The following is a 16809-nucleotide window of genomic DNA, read 5'->3' on the forward strand; positions in this document are numbered from 1 at the left end:
TGGTTGGGGCCTCAGGCTGATACTAATTCACGTAGTAAACCAGTAGATGGCGCTACCTCTACTCTACATATGACCACGACGGTGAAGGAAACTTTTTGAATGGATATCGAAAGAGAGAGAACAACAAAATAATGTATATACACACACCGAGAACGCCCTTCTCATGTAGATATGACGAGAAACTGCAAACAGGAGATGATGGATAATAACAACACAGAAAGTATGCGCTGAGCTGAATCGAATCTACTACATCCACAAACGACACGTGCCGTCGGCACCGGCACTGACACACCATGCCTCGCGGGGGTGCCAGTCGATGTCCAGCACACCCAGCTCGCCGGTGATCTTGTGGCCCTTGAGGACCTTGAGCGGGACGATGCTGGCGTTGCTGAGCATGTCGCCCGTGACGCTGCCGTGGAAGATCTGGAGGGAGCCGTCGTCGCTGGCGTCGGCGAACAGCGGGTAGCGGCCGCTGGGGTGGAACTTGACGGCGCGGATGGCCTTGCGGTGGTACCGCAGGGTCTTGTAGGGCCGCTGCGAGAGTTCGAGATCGTGCCACAGGAGCCGGCGGTCGTAGGAGCCCACGATGAGGTTGTCGCCGCCGGAGGCCGTGGACGAGGTCGGGTGGATGTCGAAGGAGGAGATCCAGCGGGCTCCCGGCTGGACGATCTTGACCAGCAGCTGGCGCGAGAGATCGTACCCGCGCACGGTGCGCTGGTTGGCGACGAAGAGGATCGGCTTCGACGGGTGGAAGTGTGCCGTCTGCGGCGGGCCGCCGCCCTTGATGCGCCGGCTGAACGGGTATTGGGTGAGGTGCTTGGAGACCGTGTGGATGGCAACGGCCACGGAGGCAGGGGTGGAGGCGCCGGGGCATACGGTGACGAAGTAGTCTCCGCGGCGGTGCCAGGAGATGGACTTGGCCACGTAGCGGAGAGGGATGACCGCGCACACGCCGGAGTCGGTGAGGGCCGACGAAGGGCGGATCCACTGCGGGGGTGTCTTCTTGCCTTCCTCGGCGGCGCTGGGAGCAGGCTTCGAGGCGGCGTATCCCCATCCAGCATCGAGGAGTTCCAGACTGGCCTGCTCGAGCTCGGGGTCGAGAATGGAGGGCACCATGAGGTAGAGGTCGTCGCCCGCCGCGGCGGCCAGAACCACAGCATCCTTGCCGGGTCTCCAGCGAACGACGTTGACGGCATCCTCGTCACTCAGCTGAACGCTCCACAGCTGACGACCGGTGAGCAATTCCCAGACACGAACGGTACCGTCATCGCCAGCAGTCGCCAACCAGACGCCAGTAGGGTCGACCGCAATGGAGCGAACGCGGCCCTTGTGTCCTCGGAACACGGTAGCACACATCGACGGGAAGGGTTTGAGCTCCTCGGGGCTGGGAAGTTTCGGGAGAAGACTCTCGGGATCGATGTTGAGCTTGCTGCGCCGAACTCTGGGGGCCAAGTAAAGGTCCAAGCAACGCTCGAATTTCTCCTTGACAAACTCGCCATAACCAGGAACCTTGCGAAGAGAGCCAAAGTCGGTGGGGAGATACTCGCGCTCCCGGTCTTCGGGGTCCGCTTGCTCCCAGGTCTTGCGCTCCTTCTGGTCGGGCAGATACTCCGGAGGGGGGTGGTAACTCTCTTCATAGCCGGGCGGGGGAAGCTTGGGAGCGGGCACATGCATGATATGATCGGGCCGCTCCTCTTCGTCCGCCCACAGGTCATATTTGATGAGATCCTTGTCCTCCTCCTCTTGCTCTGATGGGGGCTTGTAAGGCAGGATACGACCTTCTCTGATGGCTTTGACGAGCTTCATGACACGCTTGGCCTCGTGCTTGGATGGCAGGAAGCGGCGCTTTGGTTCGGGAGCCGCGCTCAGGGGCATGACTTCCTTCTCCGTGGTGAACCATTCCATCAAGGGCTCGTAGGGGTTGTAGCCGTCCTCCGGAATCTCGTTCATCTGCACCTTACGCAGCAATTCCAGCTCGTCCTGGCTCAACTCCAGAGGCTTGCCCGTCGAAGGATCGGTGAGTCCAGTGAAACCCTTGGGGATCTCGATGCTATCGAGCAGCGCATCCAGCGCCTCTCCGGTAGCGGGGCGCATGATCTTCTTTCCATTGATGTCGTACCCGATGTGAGGGTACTGGTCGTAGAAGGACAACGGGATATTGCCGATAGTGTTGGAGTTCTCGTCGATATCAGAGTAGTCAGAGTTGTCATCCGGGTTGATTTCGTCGTAGACGTAGCGGTCGTTTCCATTGGCATCCTTTTCGATCCGGAAATTCACCTCTGCCTCGTCACCCGAGCTTTCATCGTCCGCGGGAGCTGCAGTCAATTTGGCGGAATTCTTCTTGACGGCATCTTCACCGTCCGAGGGGATCTCATCGCTATCGAGCTCTTCCTCTTCATCATCGTCCTCATCACTGCTGAATTCGTCGACCAATTCAACCTCAGAATCGTCCTCGTCACTAGAAAGATCATTGGCGCTGTCCGAAAGCGCGCCGTTCAGATCTCCAGCCAATTCGTCTCCGGAGAAGGCGCCAGCTTCCTCCTCAACATCTCGAGTAACAGCCTTGCGCTTCTTCGAGCCTGCTGAAGCAACCATGATGACGGTAGAACGCTTTTCAATATGCGTTCGGTGCTTTAACAACGACAACCGTTCGGGAGACCGACTTGATTCCTCGCCTTGCAACTTTTTTTTTCTGCGCCGGGAATATTTGCGCTCTCCCACCGCCCACGTGACACACCGCCCGCCCTTATCGTTCCGCCGCTCTGGCAAGTTTATCGATAATACAGCAATACAGCAATAATTACCTCGGTGGCTCATCACGGCCAGTCTTGGATGGTCGCCCACCGTGCAGCCTTCTTTGCGCTTGCTTGCTTGCTGTCAAGTGCTATAGTCCTTGAAACACGCCAATAATCTATCATGACGCAGTTTGAGCCTCAGGCTGAGTGGTTTCAGACCCCACTCGCCCTGTCGGACAGCACTTTCAATGATACTGTGGCGCGGCCGGTGAAGAGACATGCTGCGTGTGATGAGTGCAGTATGCCTGACGCACAAGATCCAGGCTCATCATCTGTAGGCTGACAAAGTTAGGGAAGCGCAAGCTGAAATGCTCCGGTGAACAAACTGGATGCACCCGGTGTCTGAAACAGGATCTACTCTGCCACTATTCGGAACAGAAGCAGATGGGACGACCGCCGAAGAAGCGCTTACGGGAGGAAGAAGATCCTTCCTCGCTTGGTCTTGATAGCGGGCTATGGAGCGCAGATGCGGATCTCAGTCATCTTCTGTTAACTGATACTGTGGGAATGGGGATCCCACCGAGGGACACTTTACAGTCAGGGATTGCAGCTTATACACCACAGACGACCCCTCCTGATCCCTTGGCAGACGACACCCAAAGCCCACCGAGTCGCATGGATCTTGCAACGCCGCTGAACTGTGTACCGACGACCACCACTCCATGGCCCGACTTCTCCAGTGTCTCTGCGGCGACAGCTAGTCTGACACCGCTCCCGCCGGACGTGTCATATCCATCCCCCGACCCCGCCGATTCGACCGACCAACAATGTTCATGTCTATCACGTCTTTACCTATGCCTCAGCCACCTATCCTCCCTCGCCCCCTTCCCGATCTCGCAACACACCTTCTGCTCATTATACATCGCGGCGCGAACAGCCAGGGAGGTCATCCGCTGTCGAATATGCCCCTTGCGCTTCAGCACGGGTATGCAGAATGTCATGTGTACCGGGACTCTGCTTGCGGTCATTGCCGATTCATGGCTCCGCGTTTACAAGGCCAATCCCGTGGATCTGGGCAAACAGTCGACGTCTCCTGCATACGCCGCGACGATCGAACAGTCGCTCAATCCGGCAGCCGGCTGGAAAGACTGGCTACGGCAGACTGTCCGAGGCGGGGTCGTCGGCGGGCCCTACGACCCGGCTGGCTCCCCGCAAGTCACGGAGACACCCAGTCTCCTCGCTCTGATTGAGGAGATGGAAGCACGCCAGCGATCATGGCACCAGTCGCATCCACTACCTGCGGAGGAGCGCCTTCTACCCGTCCAAAACTGTAGTACAGGGGAGAGCGAACTGCTATGCCTGCGCGTCATCAAGAGCGCGAGGGAGGTCATCGCCAAATTCGGATTCGAGCCCTCCGATTACCCGCATGGAACGACGCCTGTGACGAGCGGGATGTAGCTTGTGGTCATCCGCGGCTACCATGTGTGCATGATATTGAAGCGTAAATCTGTTCTATCGATACCATTATGTTTTTTATGCAGACGATAAGATATTCGAATATATAGGACTGTCTTATCTACCAATGCTGGTGCAATGGCCTGCTATCCTGGTCTATTACCTGGCACCTGTACCTAGTACCTGGGAACTACCTATCTCTACATGACTACTAATATATGCATCTATCCCAAGACCTAGCTAGTGGCTACACCTTGAGCGAATATGCCTATACTTCTGCAAAACAGTACATGGTGCAAGCCAACTTTCTTTTATTGTCCGGTAATGCTAAGTTAGGAAAGAAAAGCAAGAAAGATTCCCATGCGAATATGACCAGTCGTGCGCCGATGAAGTATCCAGAGCAATATGATATAATAGTTACACAAGTCATTAGCATATGAAAGCAAATGTACGGGGTAGGCCGTAAGCAAGATGCAAGAAGACAGCAACATCAAGAACGGGGAGTAACTTGAAATCCGTTACTCCTCGTCGTCATCATCCACGATATAACGATTCTTCTTCCGAGTTGGAGGGGTATTCGCACTGGCGTCGGGCGACGGGCGTTTGTGACGGGGTCTAGCAGGCGGGGCATCATCGTCGTCGCCTTCGGCGTCCATGTCTTCGTCCTCGAGGATATCCTCGTCGTCATCATCGTCCACGATCTCGGGCTCCTCGTCGCTGCCGACCAGGAATCCGTCGTCTTCGTCGTACTCGTCCTCGCGGGTGCGTCCGCGGCGGTCGTAGTCCTCCTCGTCATCCGTGTAGATCTCGCCGCGGCGGTTTGGCTTGCGCGCCTTCTTGGCGCGAGGTCTCGTCGTCATCAGGCCATCGTCGTCCTCCAGGCCGCCCACGGTGAGACCGCCGCCTCCGGTACGGTGGCCGAACCCAGCCCGCCGGCCACGGTCCAGCTCTCGGTCCGCGAGCTGCTGGCGCCGGCGCGCCGCCTTGAGCTTCTCGCGCTCGGCCATCTCGGCCTGGCGCTTGGCCAGCTCCGGATCTTCCTTGACTTCGATGACGGGCGCCGAGCCGTCCAGCGTCTTCTTGCCGCTGCGGGCGGCCGCAGCCAGCGACTCCTGGAGACGCTGCACCGCATCATCCGTTTCCATTGTCGTGGGGTATACGGTGAGGCCGTGGGTGAGGTGGGAGGTGAGCCGGAAGACGGAGGAAGCCTCTGCGGCAGCACCCAGGTAGACGTGCGAATCCAGCTTGACATCGTACTCGCCGGCTTTGTTGAGCGGCGCCAGGGGTTTCGTGGAGATGCGGTACTGCTCCTTCGGCGCCGAAGCAAGCTGGAGCGTCATGGACCCATCCTCCCAGCGGATGATGCGAGCATTCGATTGAAGGAGGGATTCGTCCTGGGGGTCGTGTCTCCAGCACAGAGAGGTAGCGGCGGTCGTGAAGGGAGGCGCAACATAGGTTTCCGGGTTGAACTCTTCGGTCTCCACCGAGAGGAAAGGGGGGACGGGCATTGTGTAAATCTAGATAGTAAAACAGGCGAGTGAGCCTTCCGTTTCTGTGACGTGGTAGAATCATCTTGCATACCTCGCCGTTGGAAGTCAAAGGTTCCGGCGCGCGACTCAGCGTCATATCCATGATGTTCACAGTTTCCTGGAACTGTTCTTCGCCACCATCTTCGTAGTCCATGCGCTCTCCAGCGCGGTCGTAGCGGTCCACATCATCTCCCGAGTCGAGCTCCTCGTCGTCGAGTGTACGTTGGGGTTGTCTAGTGCTGTGTTAGCGTTCATGTCATGACCCGGTCAAGCGCGGGCATTTTCGCATACTCATTGTCATCTCCGAAACCTCCATCTGAAGCATCTGAGCCGAACAGATCTGCGTCGTCGTAATTGTTCACATTGCCCGCATCTGAGCCGAGCTCGCTTCCCGACGGGCTTCCCGGTCGATCGGCTGCTGCACCTCGCCCGGGACGACGGACAACATCTTCATCTGAAGAGGACATGTTGGTGTGATGTGTAGTAATCAAGTGTGTTAAACCAGGTTCCGGGGTCGGCTATCAGTTGCCGCGTGAGAAGAGCACTGGCAAGTCAGAGCTTGTGTATAGCGCAATCTTGCAATTGCGTGGCTGGAAAACTTTCAATCCGGGTCTTTGAACGGAAAGCTATTCCGAGTGCAAGCCTGAGCTGGTGTAAAAGAGGAGTCACTCGAGGGACGGAGAATAATGCCGGACTCCGTCAATTGATCGTTGTAACTTGTAACTTGTTCCAGCTCGGAGCACTCCCGCTGAATTGAAGCGGAACAACTCAATGATCCCGTCCGAGCCCAAGTAGGCTTAGTGGAGGGCGGCAGCTCGACGGGCCAGACCGAATGAGGACCGAATGAGGGACTCACCCAACTGAAACAATCGCCCCCCTCCCTCCCAATCACTCACTCACTCCATTCATCTCTCTTGTCTCTCTCTCTCTGTCTTCTCCGTCTGGGTTTCTCCAGTCGTGATTTATTCTTCTGGATTGCCGTCGCTGCTCTTTCGTTTCTTGTTCCTCTTTCCATCCTTGCCTCTACTCGTCGCCTGCCACTTTAGACTTCGTCATTTCTATCATTTTCCCCGTGTTCTCGAGCATACACCGCTTTCCATCATGGCGACCTTCTTCCAGAGCGTGTATGTGGTCCCCCTCTTCCCCTAAGAATGTATCCCGCACGGTCACTCTCCCCTGAAATTCCCTTTGCTGCAGCATGGTCAGAGGCATTCGAAATGATTACGCCCCTGGCTTGCTTATCAAGAGGCCACGCCATGCGCTTCCTCTTTTGATTCCATATTCCTCGGGTTTTCTTTTTCTTTTTATTATTCCACTTGAATAGTTAAAGCAATGGACACTGACCCGCGATTCGATATGGTGTATAGTCGCCAAGGCTTTGGCAGAGGAGGCAATAACAAGAACAACAACAACAACGCCCCGAAGATGAATAATGGAAGTCCTGCTCCGTCCCCGACGCCTCAGGGCCCTCCCGCCGGCCATGTGCCCAACTCCCCGTCGCTCACTTCGAGCTTCTCGGTTGACACCTCTTCCGCCTACGACCCCGATGCTCCCAAGTACTTTTTCCAGGAGAAATATGCGCCCTTGAATGTGAAGGGCAACTTTTTGACGTTGTGTGCCTGCCCCAAAAACGTGGAGTTGGGCGAATGGCTGGCTCATCAGAGTAAGCGGACCAGCTAGCGCTGTCTCTTTTTCTTGCATGGTATGATGCTGATGGTAAATCAAATAGTTGTTGAACAATATCGCCTGCTCCACGGTATGCTCCAGGTCATTCAGGAGGTCAACAGCCTCACGGGACTCCCGATCTGCAATGAGAACACTTGCCCCACCATGTCCGCTGGTCGGTAAGTAGAACGCGACTCGTGACAATATCACCCAGGTCTTATCTGACTGGCATCTCGTTCAACAGATTGACATACACATGGCTTGTCGATGGCCGTGCAGCTAAGATCTCGGCTCCCAAGTTCATCAACCGCGTGGAGAAATGGATCGTCAGCAAGATCCATGACCCCGTCATGTTCCCCACGGAGAAATTTGCGGGCATGCCGGAGACATTTGCGATCAACGAAGTTGGAGGCGCTAGCGCTACTGCTGGAGAGGAATGGATCGGCAAGTCCAGCGGCTTCCCGCAGACATTTTACAAGGATTGCCAGGGCATTATGAAGCAGATGTTCCGCTGCTATGCTCATCTCTACCATGCCCACTGGTTGAACCCTTTCTGGCACATCAACAAGCACGACATCCTGAACATGTGCTTCGTCCACTTCGTCACCGTGGCGAAATACTACAAGCTGGTATCCGACAAGGAAATGGAGCCTATGCAGCCATTGATCGACCTGTTCATCAAGCAGCAAAGAATCCCGCCGGAGGCCCTTTCCGGGGGTCACTGGGGCCAACAACAGCAGGCCTCTAGCTGAGCTAGAGGAGGCCCGTCCCCTCTCACTTGTTTCGACTAGCCTCGCAATTTGTTCGTCTTCTGACCTGGCGTTAGAATTCGGTACTTCCCACTGTTGCACGGCCATGGGATTGTCTTTGGCTGGCCGCTCCATATCCCGGTGTCTTGCGCATTGTTTTGCCAGCCAGGACGCGTAGATGATACCACATACGCACACAACATACACAACACAGTTGGCGTTGAGCATTTAGCATGCGGTGTGAATGTTTATTCTCACTATTACCTTTGCATATTATCTTTCCTGTCTTGTCGCATCGTCTGGCCACGCAGTTGTTATCATCTTAGCTTAGATCAACAGAAGTGCATCACGATTCGGATGGATTTATCTGATGGAAATACCTTAGCGTGACGTGGGGAATTAGTTTCAAGCCACGGAGAATGAGAATCATCAAGGATACACATATCGTGAAGAATCATGTAATCTGGACCGGCGCGGAAGGTCGAGCTCTGATAGATGTGTGGAGTATCGAAGACAAACCAAAGCCCAGGGGCCTTGACGAACCTGTCGGCATGACGAAAATATAGCAAATATTGTACCGGGGCATCTTCACGGGCATTTCTCCATGCCAGTGTGCTGCTGCATCTGAACGTCTATGTATGCCTATTCCAGGCGGCGATTCGTTGGAGCTGCTCAGTTGTAGTGAGCAAAAGCGCTGTCACTGTCGATGGCTTGGTTAAATAGTACAGTTGTACTGACCTTAGTCGCTTGTTCCAGTCCTCAACTACCCTCTTCCTCATCAACTCACCCTACGGGAGCAGATCTGGAAGCTTCATGCTAAGCGAACAGTCTATCGACCACGCTACTTTTGCAAGATGGAGGCGGGACGATGTCGGGCGTTGCGACGACAAGACGTAAACCCTCATCTTTTCCATGCCATGAGCTCGCACTGGACAGACACACGACGGAATCTATTGGCCACGCAACCACGTCCTCGCCAGTGAGAACTGGAACTTCCTGACTAGGACCAACTTCTCCCTTGCCAGGTGGGTAGATGGAAGTTGAAGTTGGATAGAAGGCACATGACAGAACCTGTAGACTTTTCTCTCCCAGGTCCTTATCAGATTGACAGGCATAGCCGTATGTGACGTACACTGTCTTCCATGATGAGAGGGGTCTCATTGGTAGTACATAGGAACACAGAGAGATGGATATCCGGCTGTTATATGGGCAAACTCAGCTAACATTTGTCTCATAGACTACCCCTTGGGTTGGCTTTATAGAGAGAAAGGAAATAGAAACTAGTGGTGTAGGGGCACTTTCTGAGCTGTTTGTACTGTTGCTATGTAACAGTGGAGATCACAGCTGAGCCAACTGCAACACTACTAGCATTCACTACCCCTCTGTGCTCGGATTCCCCAAATAACCATGATGTCGTCCCTGTGTTTCTTTCATCTTGCGGTTGGCCATGCGGCCTCCCCTCTGCCGCATGGATCTCGTTGTAAAAACACGGTTGGGGAGATTGCAGCGCAGGATCACTGAACCGGAGAACCTCACGCGGGTCTATCGCCTTTCGACCACTCTATACAGAGAGTAGAGAAGCAGGCTGAAATGAATATCCTCACACACTGACTATCGTAGATGATCCTTTACTTTGTAGTTGATGTTTAGCTTGAAACTGAACTTTCATGTCCTCCTTGATATCTTTGTTAGTACTCGTATCTCTGTTAACAGATGTGAGTGAATCTTTACAGACGTCTTGGAGAAGATCCACATCCTCTCACTTCTCCTGATGCAGTGTGAGAGATTCTTACTTCGTGACTACTCTTAACTTCTCTCTCTTCTTCCCCCTCCTTTACCTCTCCATCCTCAACACGCCTCCAAGCCTCATCCCCCTTGTCCTCGTCGCGGTCCACCAAGGCTCTTATATTCAGTGTGCTTCACAAGCCTCCCTTGTCTCTTTTCTCTTCTCGTCAGCTCATCGAAGCCATTGAAGCATCTCACAACAGTGAAACTCGTAAGTGTTGTTCTTATCGGCCACGCCATGGGCGTTTGTTTCCTGTGTTTCCCTTCTATTATACAGGTCAGTGCTGACCAGCCGCGATAGCAGTCGATGGCTGATATTCCGGTGGCCTCTCGACTGAGAGAGGACAGGTCGCCAATCTTCACGATGAAGCATTGGCAGATGGCTAGAAGGAAGTCATGGTCTGAAGAAGACACGTCCCCTGAGGACTCACCGAAGACGCCCTTGAGCCCCGATGGTGAAGGCTTCAAAGTGACCCTGGTGAATCTGTCAGAAGAAAGCCTCTCGAACGTCCCAGAGACAGAAGAACTCATTGAACGCCTTGATACTGAGTCTGAGGGATCTGAGGAGTCTGTCGTGTCCGATCTGAAAGAGAGACCTGTTCCCGGCCTCGTGCTTCGGCCCGGTTGGAACATCCTCGACTATCACCTCTATCTCCTTAGCAACGAGCGTGACCGAGACGAGCACGTCCGAAAGAACAGTATGTACATTTTCGATGGGACCGAATGTACCATACGTTCCTATGAAGAACTCTTCGATCACGAGGTGCTGGCTCCTTTCAATGTCGGCGATGATCCTCAGCTGGTGTTCAACATCCTGCCCATCATTAACCGGGACGCCTCGGAATGCCATGCAGGCTATATCCTGGGGTACAGTCATGTGAACAAGATGTTGTATGCTCGTTATTTTGAGTGGATTCCCCACATCGAGGACCTCGACTTTGTGTGGCAGGATGGTTGCAACATGTACGAGGTGACAATCTATGAATTGCTTGGCCTTCTTCATGATTGCTTCGTTCGGAAAAGTTTCTTCCCAGGCGAAGGCATCTTGAGCGCTGGTTACCAGCATGGTCATCACCGCCCATCTCGAAGGTTTGACGACCCCGGAATGGAACTAGTCATGACCACCCTCTTGTGCCAATGGATCAGGGATGCTGCCGACCCGCTGTTTGGTCCTGCTTACTTGCGAATCGGTAACCTCAAGGAACAAGCCGCCTACTACGAGCAGCAATGTCGCTTGATGCTGCAGCGCGCTTCGGCTAGAGCGTGGTTCTATATCCGCGACGGATGGGTTCCAGATGATTTGGCACGCAACTTGGAACTCAACGCGTGGACCAACGATCTGTACACCTATTGTGATTCCATGTACGCAGAGAATGGAATTGATTGGCCCGCCCCTAGCTTGAGGAAATCATCCGAGCTTCGAGAACAGTATGTCGAGACTCACAGAGCCGAAAACTCCGCCGATGTACGTTTCAACAAATTGTTTATCGCAGCGGGTGACAACAACCCTAGACCCGAGAATGAGGCACTTGAGGAGCTTACAGCCATGATCGGACGGGAGCAGGCGCACCACCTGCTGGACTGCGCCGCTAGCCAGTGCCTGGACAATCTCGTGTCGAACGAAGGCGAGAGTGATGATCATCACAACGTCTCAATAGAGTGGCTTGCCCGTCGTCTCGCATATCTCACATTGGACTACCCTGAACTGGATAGCCCCACAAACCGCAGCCACTTTTGCGAGCTTTTGATGAGAATGGGGGTGTCCATGCAACAGCAGCCAGCGGAACATCTGGCCCAGTTGCCGGATTCTCCGCTCAACGGCGACTTCTGGAAATTGGTTGTCGATTCGTCCCAAGCTGACGCTTCGAGCGCTCGTCATCTTCTACCTAGCCCAGTCATTGATTAGCGAGACTGGAGTACACCAAGGACCTGGAAATATCTCTGTAACCCGATCGATGACTGGTGGCTGCCGCTTTGCCTTTTTCAACAATATCTTCTAGGGCCCTGGATCCGTCTGGTCTTCTGGTATTCCTTGATGACCCCTCACCATTTTTGTCAGAGTTTGATATTTTTCCTTGGCTCGGAGTTTCCGTCTTGTCTTAGTCCTTTTTTTTCACTGATTTTTTTCGCTTCGTTTCCACGTCTTCTGATTGCTTCGGCTCTTTTCTTTTCTTTTGCGAAATCTCACTCGACATCAAGAAGTCTTCTTGAATTGTTCCTTGATTGCAGGAGTTCAGCTGGGAGAGATGCAATGAGTTGTCGTCCTTACATACTTGATACCCCCGACCCCCACGCCCCATGCCCCATTACCCACCACACATCATCCGCTTGAGCCCTAGGCAAGCCCTGGGCAAACGAGCAGCATGTCCGACAGCATTTTACCCACTGTTCCGCCACGGACGCAAACCCCCGTTGGCCACCCCACCCGTTCAGATCGCCGGCGATCTGTTCATGATCTATGACCCTTGGGGAAGGAAGCTGGTGCCTTGGCCTAGAGTCTTTGAATCTCCCCAATAACTGGAACAGTCCGAGTCCTTTGGTTTCATGCCCCTGGGGAATTGAGCTTTGCTTTCAGTTTTAGGTAGAAGACGAGGCAGGTGCTGAGCGAGCAAGTGAATGGAGAATGAATGGAAAGAGGGTGGAGATAAGAATCTGGATGCACCAGACGAAAAAGAGAGAAAAAGAAAAGTTGCTTAGATGACTAGGAGATGAATGGAATGATTCCCTAGCACTGATGAGATATGATTGATGTGATGATATGACTCTGATGATGTCCAATGCTCGTGTAATGCCTGCTTCATGTGGAGGGTAGATCGTGTTCCATCAGATGGTCTAGGGTAGACAATGTCATACATTAGGTTCAGAGCAGGATTGTGCTGATTGTAGGATTGGTGACGACAGGGCATTTGTGCACGTAGCATTCTTGTAAGAGGCATCGGTTCCGGATGATGGAGTCGATGGTAGTAGAGGGGAGGAAATGTGGTTCCCGGTGGTTAGTTGGACGGCCGAGGGCGGAGCGGAAGGATGGTGATTACCTATTTAGGAAAGCAGCCTTTCCTACCTCACCTAACCTGGGATACGTAGTACTACACCCATGTACATGTACATAGTAAGTACAGTATCACTTATTGCTTTCTTGTAAGTAAACACATGAGGATCTGAGAACCTATGGAGAAGCACATGCACTAATGCCTCTCATACTCTCAGTTCGAGTGGACAAGCTGGGTATGAGCATTCCTCAGTCCGCATACAGGACGAGTCGATAGATCGCCTTTTCTTGCTCAAGGACCTGACTAAAACGATAGGCACGAACTGATTAGGGCAGCAAGTAGCAGATTAGGCCACCGCATAACGAGGAGTATAAGTTACAGACCGTACATGCAAGTAGGGGGGGGGGAGATTGCGATCCACAGCCACAGACTGGAACCGAATGTGGCTGAGACGTGGGGCTGATGAGTAAGTAGTCGGTCTCGGCGTCATCAGTCCTGGCCCAATCAGGCTCAGTATACAGCGCTGCATTCCATTCCATTCCCATTCTCTCAAAGACTGGATCAGATCGGTTCCCAGACGGAAACCCACCCTCGGTTATAACTGATCACCGATCACTGGTACGAACAGTACGAAAGACACGAACAAACTCAAATGTTGGAAATGATTTTCGGTTAATACCGTGGTTGCGGCTAGGATGATCGTGAGGCCGATGATGCTGCCGCTGATGCTAAACTGATGCTGCTGATGCTGCCAAGATGCTGCTAGTCACCAGAACCGACAAGCCAATAACCAGGAACATGAAAAAAATGATAATGACCCGTGCAAGGATGGGGGCCCTCTCCGTCTTGGTCTCTTGGCCTCCCATAGGGAAAGTCAAGAGTGAATGATGGTCTCGCTGTTGTCCCTCTTACTTTCTGTCTCTCTCTCTTTTCCTCCCCCCCCCTCCCTTCCTAAGTTTCTCAGCCCTGCAGCCCTACTGATTGATTCTGTTGTGCTGCTCAGTACTCAGATCCTCAAACAAACTGAATGACTGGTGCCTTAATGCTACCTGTCGCCGCTCCTTTTGATCTTTGCTCTCCTCCATACTAATCATCTTCTTGACCTTCCGGGACGCGATACTACTGGCCTTATTTGGGATCCAATCTTCGTTCTTTCTACCACCTCCCCCGCCCCGTATCCCACCTCCCCCCTTGACATCTTCCAGGGGATCCGATTTACACCGGAATCCAGGTCTCCCTGTCCTGCGCGCAGTTGTTATTAATCGTCTAATCCCTCTTTCTGGGTCAACCTCTTCTGTCACTCTCTTTTATCTCCTTCCATACTTGAGAACTATCCTGGCAGGTTATCGATACTTACCCCGTCTGCACAACTCGTCGCAACCTCCCTCTAATCTGTAATCACCATATGATACACTGATTTATCCCACTTGTTTTTTTTTTCTTTAATATTTATTACCTATTTTCAGAAATTATCCCCTTGCTGCTTAGCGTGTTGACCAAACTCTTGAACTCTGGTATCTTTGGTATTACCCCGTCCGGCCCGTGACCTCACGATGGCCTTCCAAAGTAAGTTCCCACCTTCAACACTGCCCGACACGCGCTTCAATACTAATGCTGTTATACTAGCCAATGGTGCAGCTCCTGCTGTCAATGGCCACTCTACGGCTTCCAGCACATCCGTGGACGTCATCTGCGGCCCCCTAATTAACTTCAAGAATATGGATGTCACTGCTTCCTCCTCCGTATGGCGAGGAAGCATTCTGATTGTGACTAAGTCTGGGCAGAGCCAGCCTCAGCTGGTGATGCGCCAAGCGGGCCCGGTTGATAGCAGCGGCCGAGCTTCTCGTACTCAACCCAATTCCCAACGTTTTGTGGCTGATGGACTTCGTCTATATGAAGATCCCGAGAAAGCATTCTGGAGATTTTCAATCGCCATCGCCTTAGAAGAGTACGAAGCACGCTGGGAATACACCATCCCGGGGTTCCAGTACGCAAATGGCGAAGAGCTTCCTCCGCCTTGGGACTTTGTAGTGCCATCGGTCCACCAGTCGATGCGTCTGATGTTCCATTCTTGCAATGGCTTTTCCGTCGGCACCGATATGAACGCTTGGGTTGGCCCCAATTTGTGGAAAGACGTTATGCGCGTGCATGGCCAGAAGCCCTTCCATGCCATGATTGGTGGTGGTGACCAGTTGTACTGCGATGGAATCCGCGTTGATGGACCCCTAAAGGCGTGGACAACCATCGCAAACCCTCACAAGAGACGGGCGCATTCCTTTGACAACGACTTGCGAGCCCAATGCGATGAATACTACTATGCAAACTATGTCAGATGGTATTCCATCGAGCCATTCAAAGCCGCAAATGGCCGGATCCCACAGATCAATATTTGGGATGACCATGACATCATTGACGGCTTTGGTTCGTACACAGATCATTTCATGCGCTGCTCCGTGTTTCGTGGGATTGGCGGCGTGGCGTTCAAGTATTACTGCTTGTTCCAGCATCATATCGCGCCGCCCAAATCGACGTACACCACAGATGCTCCGCAAACAATGCATGCTGTCAACGGAACTGCCGGTGCCGATCCGAGACAGCTGGAGAACACCTACGTGTTAGAGGGCCAGTCGGAAGACGATAGTTGGATTGTTGGTAATCGCCCCGGTCCCTACGTCGAAGAGAAGAGTCGAAACCTTTACATGCGTCTCGGCAAGCGGTTTGCGTTCATTGGCGTTGATGCGCGGACTGAGCGCACGCGGCACCAGGTGAACTACCCCGACACATATGATCTCATTTTCTCCCGCCTCGAAGCTGAAGTCTTAGCGGCCGAGGGGGGCATAAAACACCTGATTGTGCTACTGGGAGTTCCAATCGCATACCCCCGACTCGCATGGTTGGAAAATATCCTGAGCTCTCCTCTGATCGCGCCAATCCGCTTGTTGAATAAGCGGTTTGGCTTTGCAGGTGGTCTATTCAATCAGTTTGACGGTCAAGTTGACCTGTTGGATGACTTGGATGATCACTACACCGCACGCCAACACAAGAAGGAACGAAGGATTTTCATTCAACGTCTACAGGACTTTGCTAAGGCTCACTCCATTCGTGTGACGATTCTGGGCGGAGATGTGCATCTGGCAGCCATCGGTCGGTTTTACTCCAACCCGGCCCTCAACCTTCACAGCGAACTCGATCCACGGTATATGGTCAATGTTATTAGCAGTGCGATTACGAACAAACCTCCTCCCAAGGCCGTGGCCAATCTCTTGGCACGTAGAAACAAGCTTCATCATCTGGATCCCCACACGGATGAGACATTGATGGTCATGTTTGATCGACAGCCTGGTGGGCAGGAGAAGAGCGCCGCGTGGAATAAGGTCACGATGCCTTCGCGAAACTTCGCCTGCATCACTGAGATCGAACCCCTCTACACTAATGGAAACACTCCAGTGGCTCCGAATGAGCAGGCCTCTTCGTTTCCTTTGGCCAAAGATGGTCATTCACCTCTTCACCAGGGTGAAGCTGACGCAGGCTCTAGTCATCCCGCGGCAGACGGGTATACTAGTAGTGGCAGCATGCCCGGAGGATTGGACATTACGATCCGAGTCGAGATTGACCCACAGAACAGAGAAGGGGCTACCGATGGTTACGGCTTTAGCAGTAAGTTTGTCTAGTAGAATCGCCAAATCGACCCTGAATGGTCTTGCTGACAGGTCACCAGTTCCCGCATTGGCCTACGACCCTTCGAAAGACGTTTCTCGCCCCACTTCTCGCGCTCGCTCATTGCGGCCTCAATCCCTCCGTCCTCCTTCACGGCAGTCTGCACGGCCTCAAACCGCCAATTGATCGCTGAATTGCCCTTTGCGTGAATCATGCGAGATACTTGGAATACTTTGGCCCGTTC

At 53.3% G+C, this 16809-nt stretch overlaps 6 protein-coding genes across 6 annotated transcripts; 4 read left to right on the top strand and 2 right to left on the bottom strand.

Annotated features, from left to right (window-relative positions):
- Window positions 1–48: 48 nt before the first annotated feature.
- Window positions 49–2667, bottom strand: erb1 (ribosome biogenesis protein ERB1). Its single transcript, XM_020195722.1, has one exon. It carries the CDS (start codon window positions 2593–2595, stop codon window positions 247–249), a length of 2349 nt encoding a protein of 782 aa, XP_020059282.1. The 5' UTR covers window positions 2596–2667; the 3' UTR covers window positions 49–246.
- A 126-nt stretch (window positions 2668–2793) lies between these two features.
- On the top strand, window positions 2794–4441 carry ASPACDRAFT_113484 (Zn(II)2Cys6 transcription factor rglT). The gene is made up of 2 exons (XM_020195723.1): window positions 2794–3034; window positions 3088–4441. The coding sequence occupies exons 1-2, from the start codon at window positions 2917–2919 to the stop codon at window positions 4191–4193; spliced, it is 1224 nt and encodes a 407-aa protein (XP_020059283.1). The 5' UTR covers window positions 2794–2916; the 3' UTR covers window positions 4194–4441.
- A 42-nt stretch (window positions 4442–4483) lies between these two features.
- Window positions 4484–6459, bottom strand: ASPACDRAFT_113486 (Paf1-complex subunit LEO1). Its single transcript, XM_020195724.1, has 3 exons — window positions 6011–6459; window positions 5772–5952; window positions 4484–5707 (listed from the first exon to the last, which is right to left on the bottom strand). Exons 1-3 carry the CDS (start codon window positions 6184–6186, stop codon window positions 4709–4711), a joined length of 1356 nt encoding a protein of 451 aa, XP_020059284.1. The 5' UTR covers window positions 6187–6459; the 3' UTR covers window positions 4484–4708.
- Window positions 6460–6624: 165 nt separating this feature from the next.
- On the top strand, window positions 6625–8568 carry ASPACDRAFT_76044 (Mob1/phocein family protein). The gene is made up of 4 exons (XM_020204623.1): window positions 6625–6843; window positions 7087–7382; window positions 7449–7563; window positions 7629–8568. Exons 1-4 carry the CDS (start codon window positions 6821–6823, stop codon window positions 8134–8136), a joined length of 942 nt encoding a protein of 313 aa, XP_020059285.1. The 5' UTR covers window positions 6625–6820; the 3' UTR covers window positions 8137–8568.
- Window positions 8569–10282: 1714 nt separating this feature from the next.
- On the top strand, window positions 10283–11824 carry ASPACDRAFT_40262 (uncharacterized protein; the record flags this gene model as incomplete). Its single annotated transcript, XM_020200722.1, has 1 exon — window positions 10283–11824. The coding sequence occupies one exon, from the start codon at window positions 10283–10285 to the stop codon at window positions 11822–11824; it is 1542 nt and encodes a 513-aa protein (XP_020059286.1).
- Window positions 11825–14461: 2637 nt separating this feature from the next.
- On the top strand, window positions 14462–16751 carry ASPACDRAFT_57919 (uncharacterized protein; the record flags this gene model as incomplete). Its single annotated transcript, XM_020203297.1, has 3 exons — window positions 14462–14474; window positions 14547–16565; window positions 16627–16751. The coding sequence occupies 3 exons, from the start codon at window positions 14462–14464 to the stop codon at window positions 16749–16751; spliced, it is 2157 nt and encodes a 718-aa protein (XP_020059287.1).
- Between the last annotated feature and the right edge of the window lie 58 nt (window positions 16752–16809).

This window comes from Aspergillus aculeatus (genome assembly GCF_001890905.1).
Source record: "Aspergillus aculeatus ATCC 16872 unplaced genomic scaffold ASPACscaffold_3, whole genome shotgun sequence".
Classification (NCBI taxonomy): Eukaryota; Fungi; Ascomycota; class Eurotiomycetes; order Eurotiales; family Aspergillaceae; genus Aspergillus; species Aspergillus aculeatus.

Coding starts and splice junctions, on each gene's coding strand:
- erb1 (XM_020195722.1), bottom strand. CDS start 2,595: ATGGTTGCTTCAGCAGGCTCGAAGAAGCGCAAGGCTGTTACTCGAGAT.
- ASPACDRAFT_113484 (XM_020195723.1), top strand. CDS start 2,917: ATGACGCAGTTTGAGCCTCAGGCTGAGTGGTTTCAGACCCCACTCGCC. Junction 3,035..3,087: donor TGCTGCGTGTGATGAGTGCA/GTATGCCTGACG, acceptor TGACAAAGTTAG/GGAAGCGCAAGCTGAAATGC.
- ASPACDRAFT_113486 (XM_020195724.1), bottom strand. CDS start 6,186: ATGTCCTCTTCAGATGAAGATGTTGTCCGTCGTCCCGGGCGAGGTGCA. Junction 5,953..6,010: donor GGTTTCGGAGATGACAATGA/GTATGCGAAAAT, acceptor ACACAGCACTAG/ACAACCCCAACGTACACTCG. Junction 5,708..5,771: donor CTTTGACTTCCAACGGCGAG/GTATGCAAGATG, acceptor TTTACTATCTAG/ATTTACACAATGCCCGTCCC.
- ASPACDRAFT_76044 (XM_020204623.1), top strand. CDS start 6,821: ATGGCGACCTTCTTCCAGAGCGT. Junction 7,383..7,448: donor CGAATGGCTGGCTCATCAGA/GTAAGCGGACCA, acceptor TAAATCAAATAG/TTGTTGAACAATATCGCCTG. Junction 7,564..7,628: donor CCCACCATGTCCGCTGGTCG/GTAAGTAGAACG, acceptor CTCGTTCAACAG/ATTGACATACACATGGCTTG.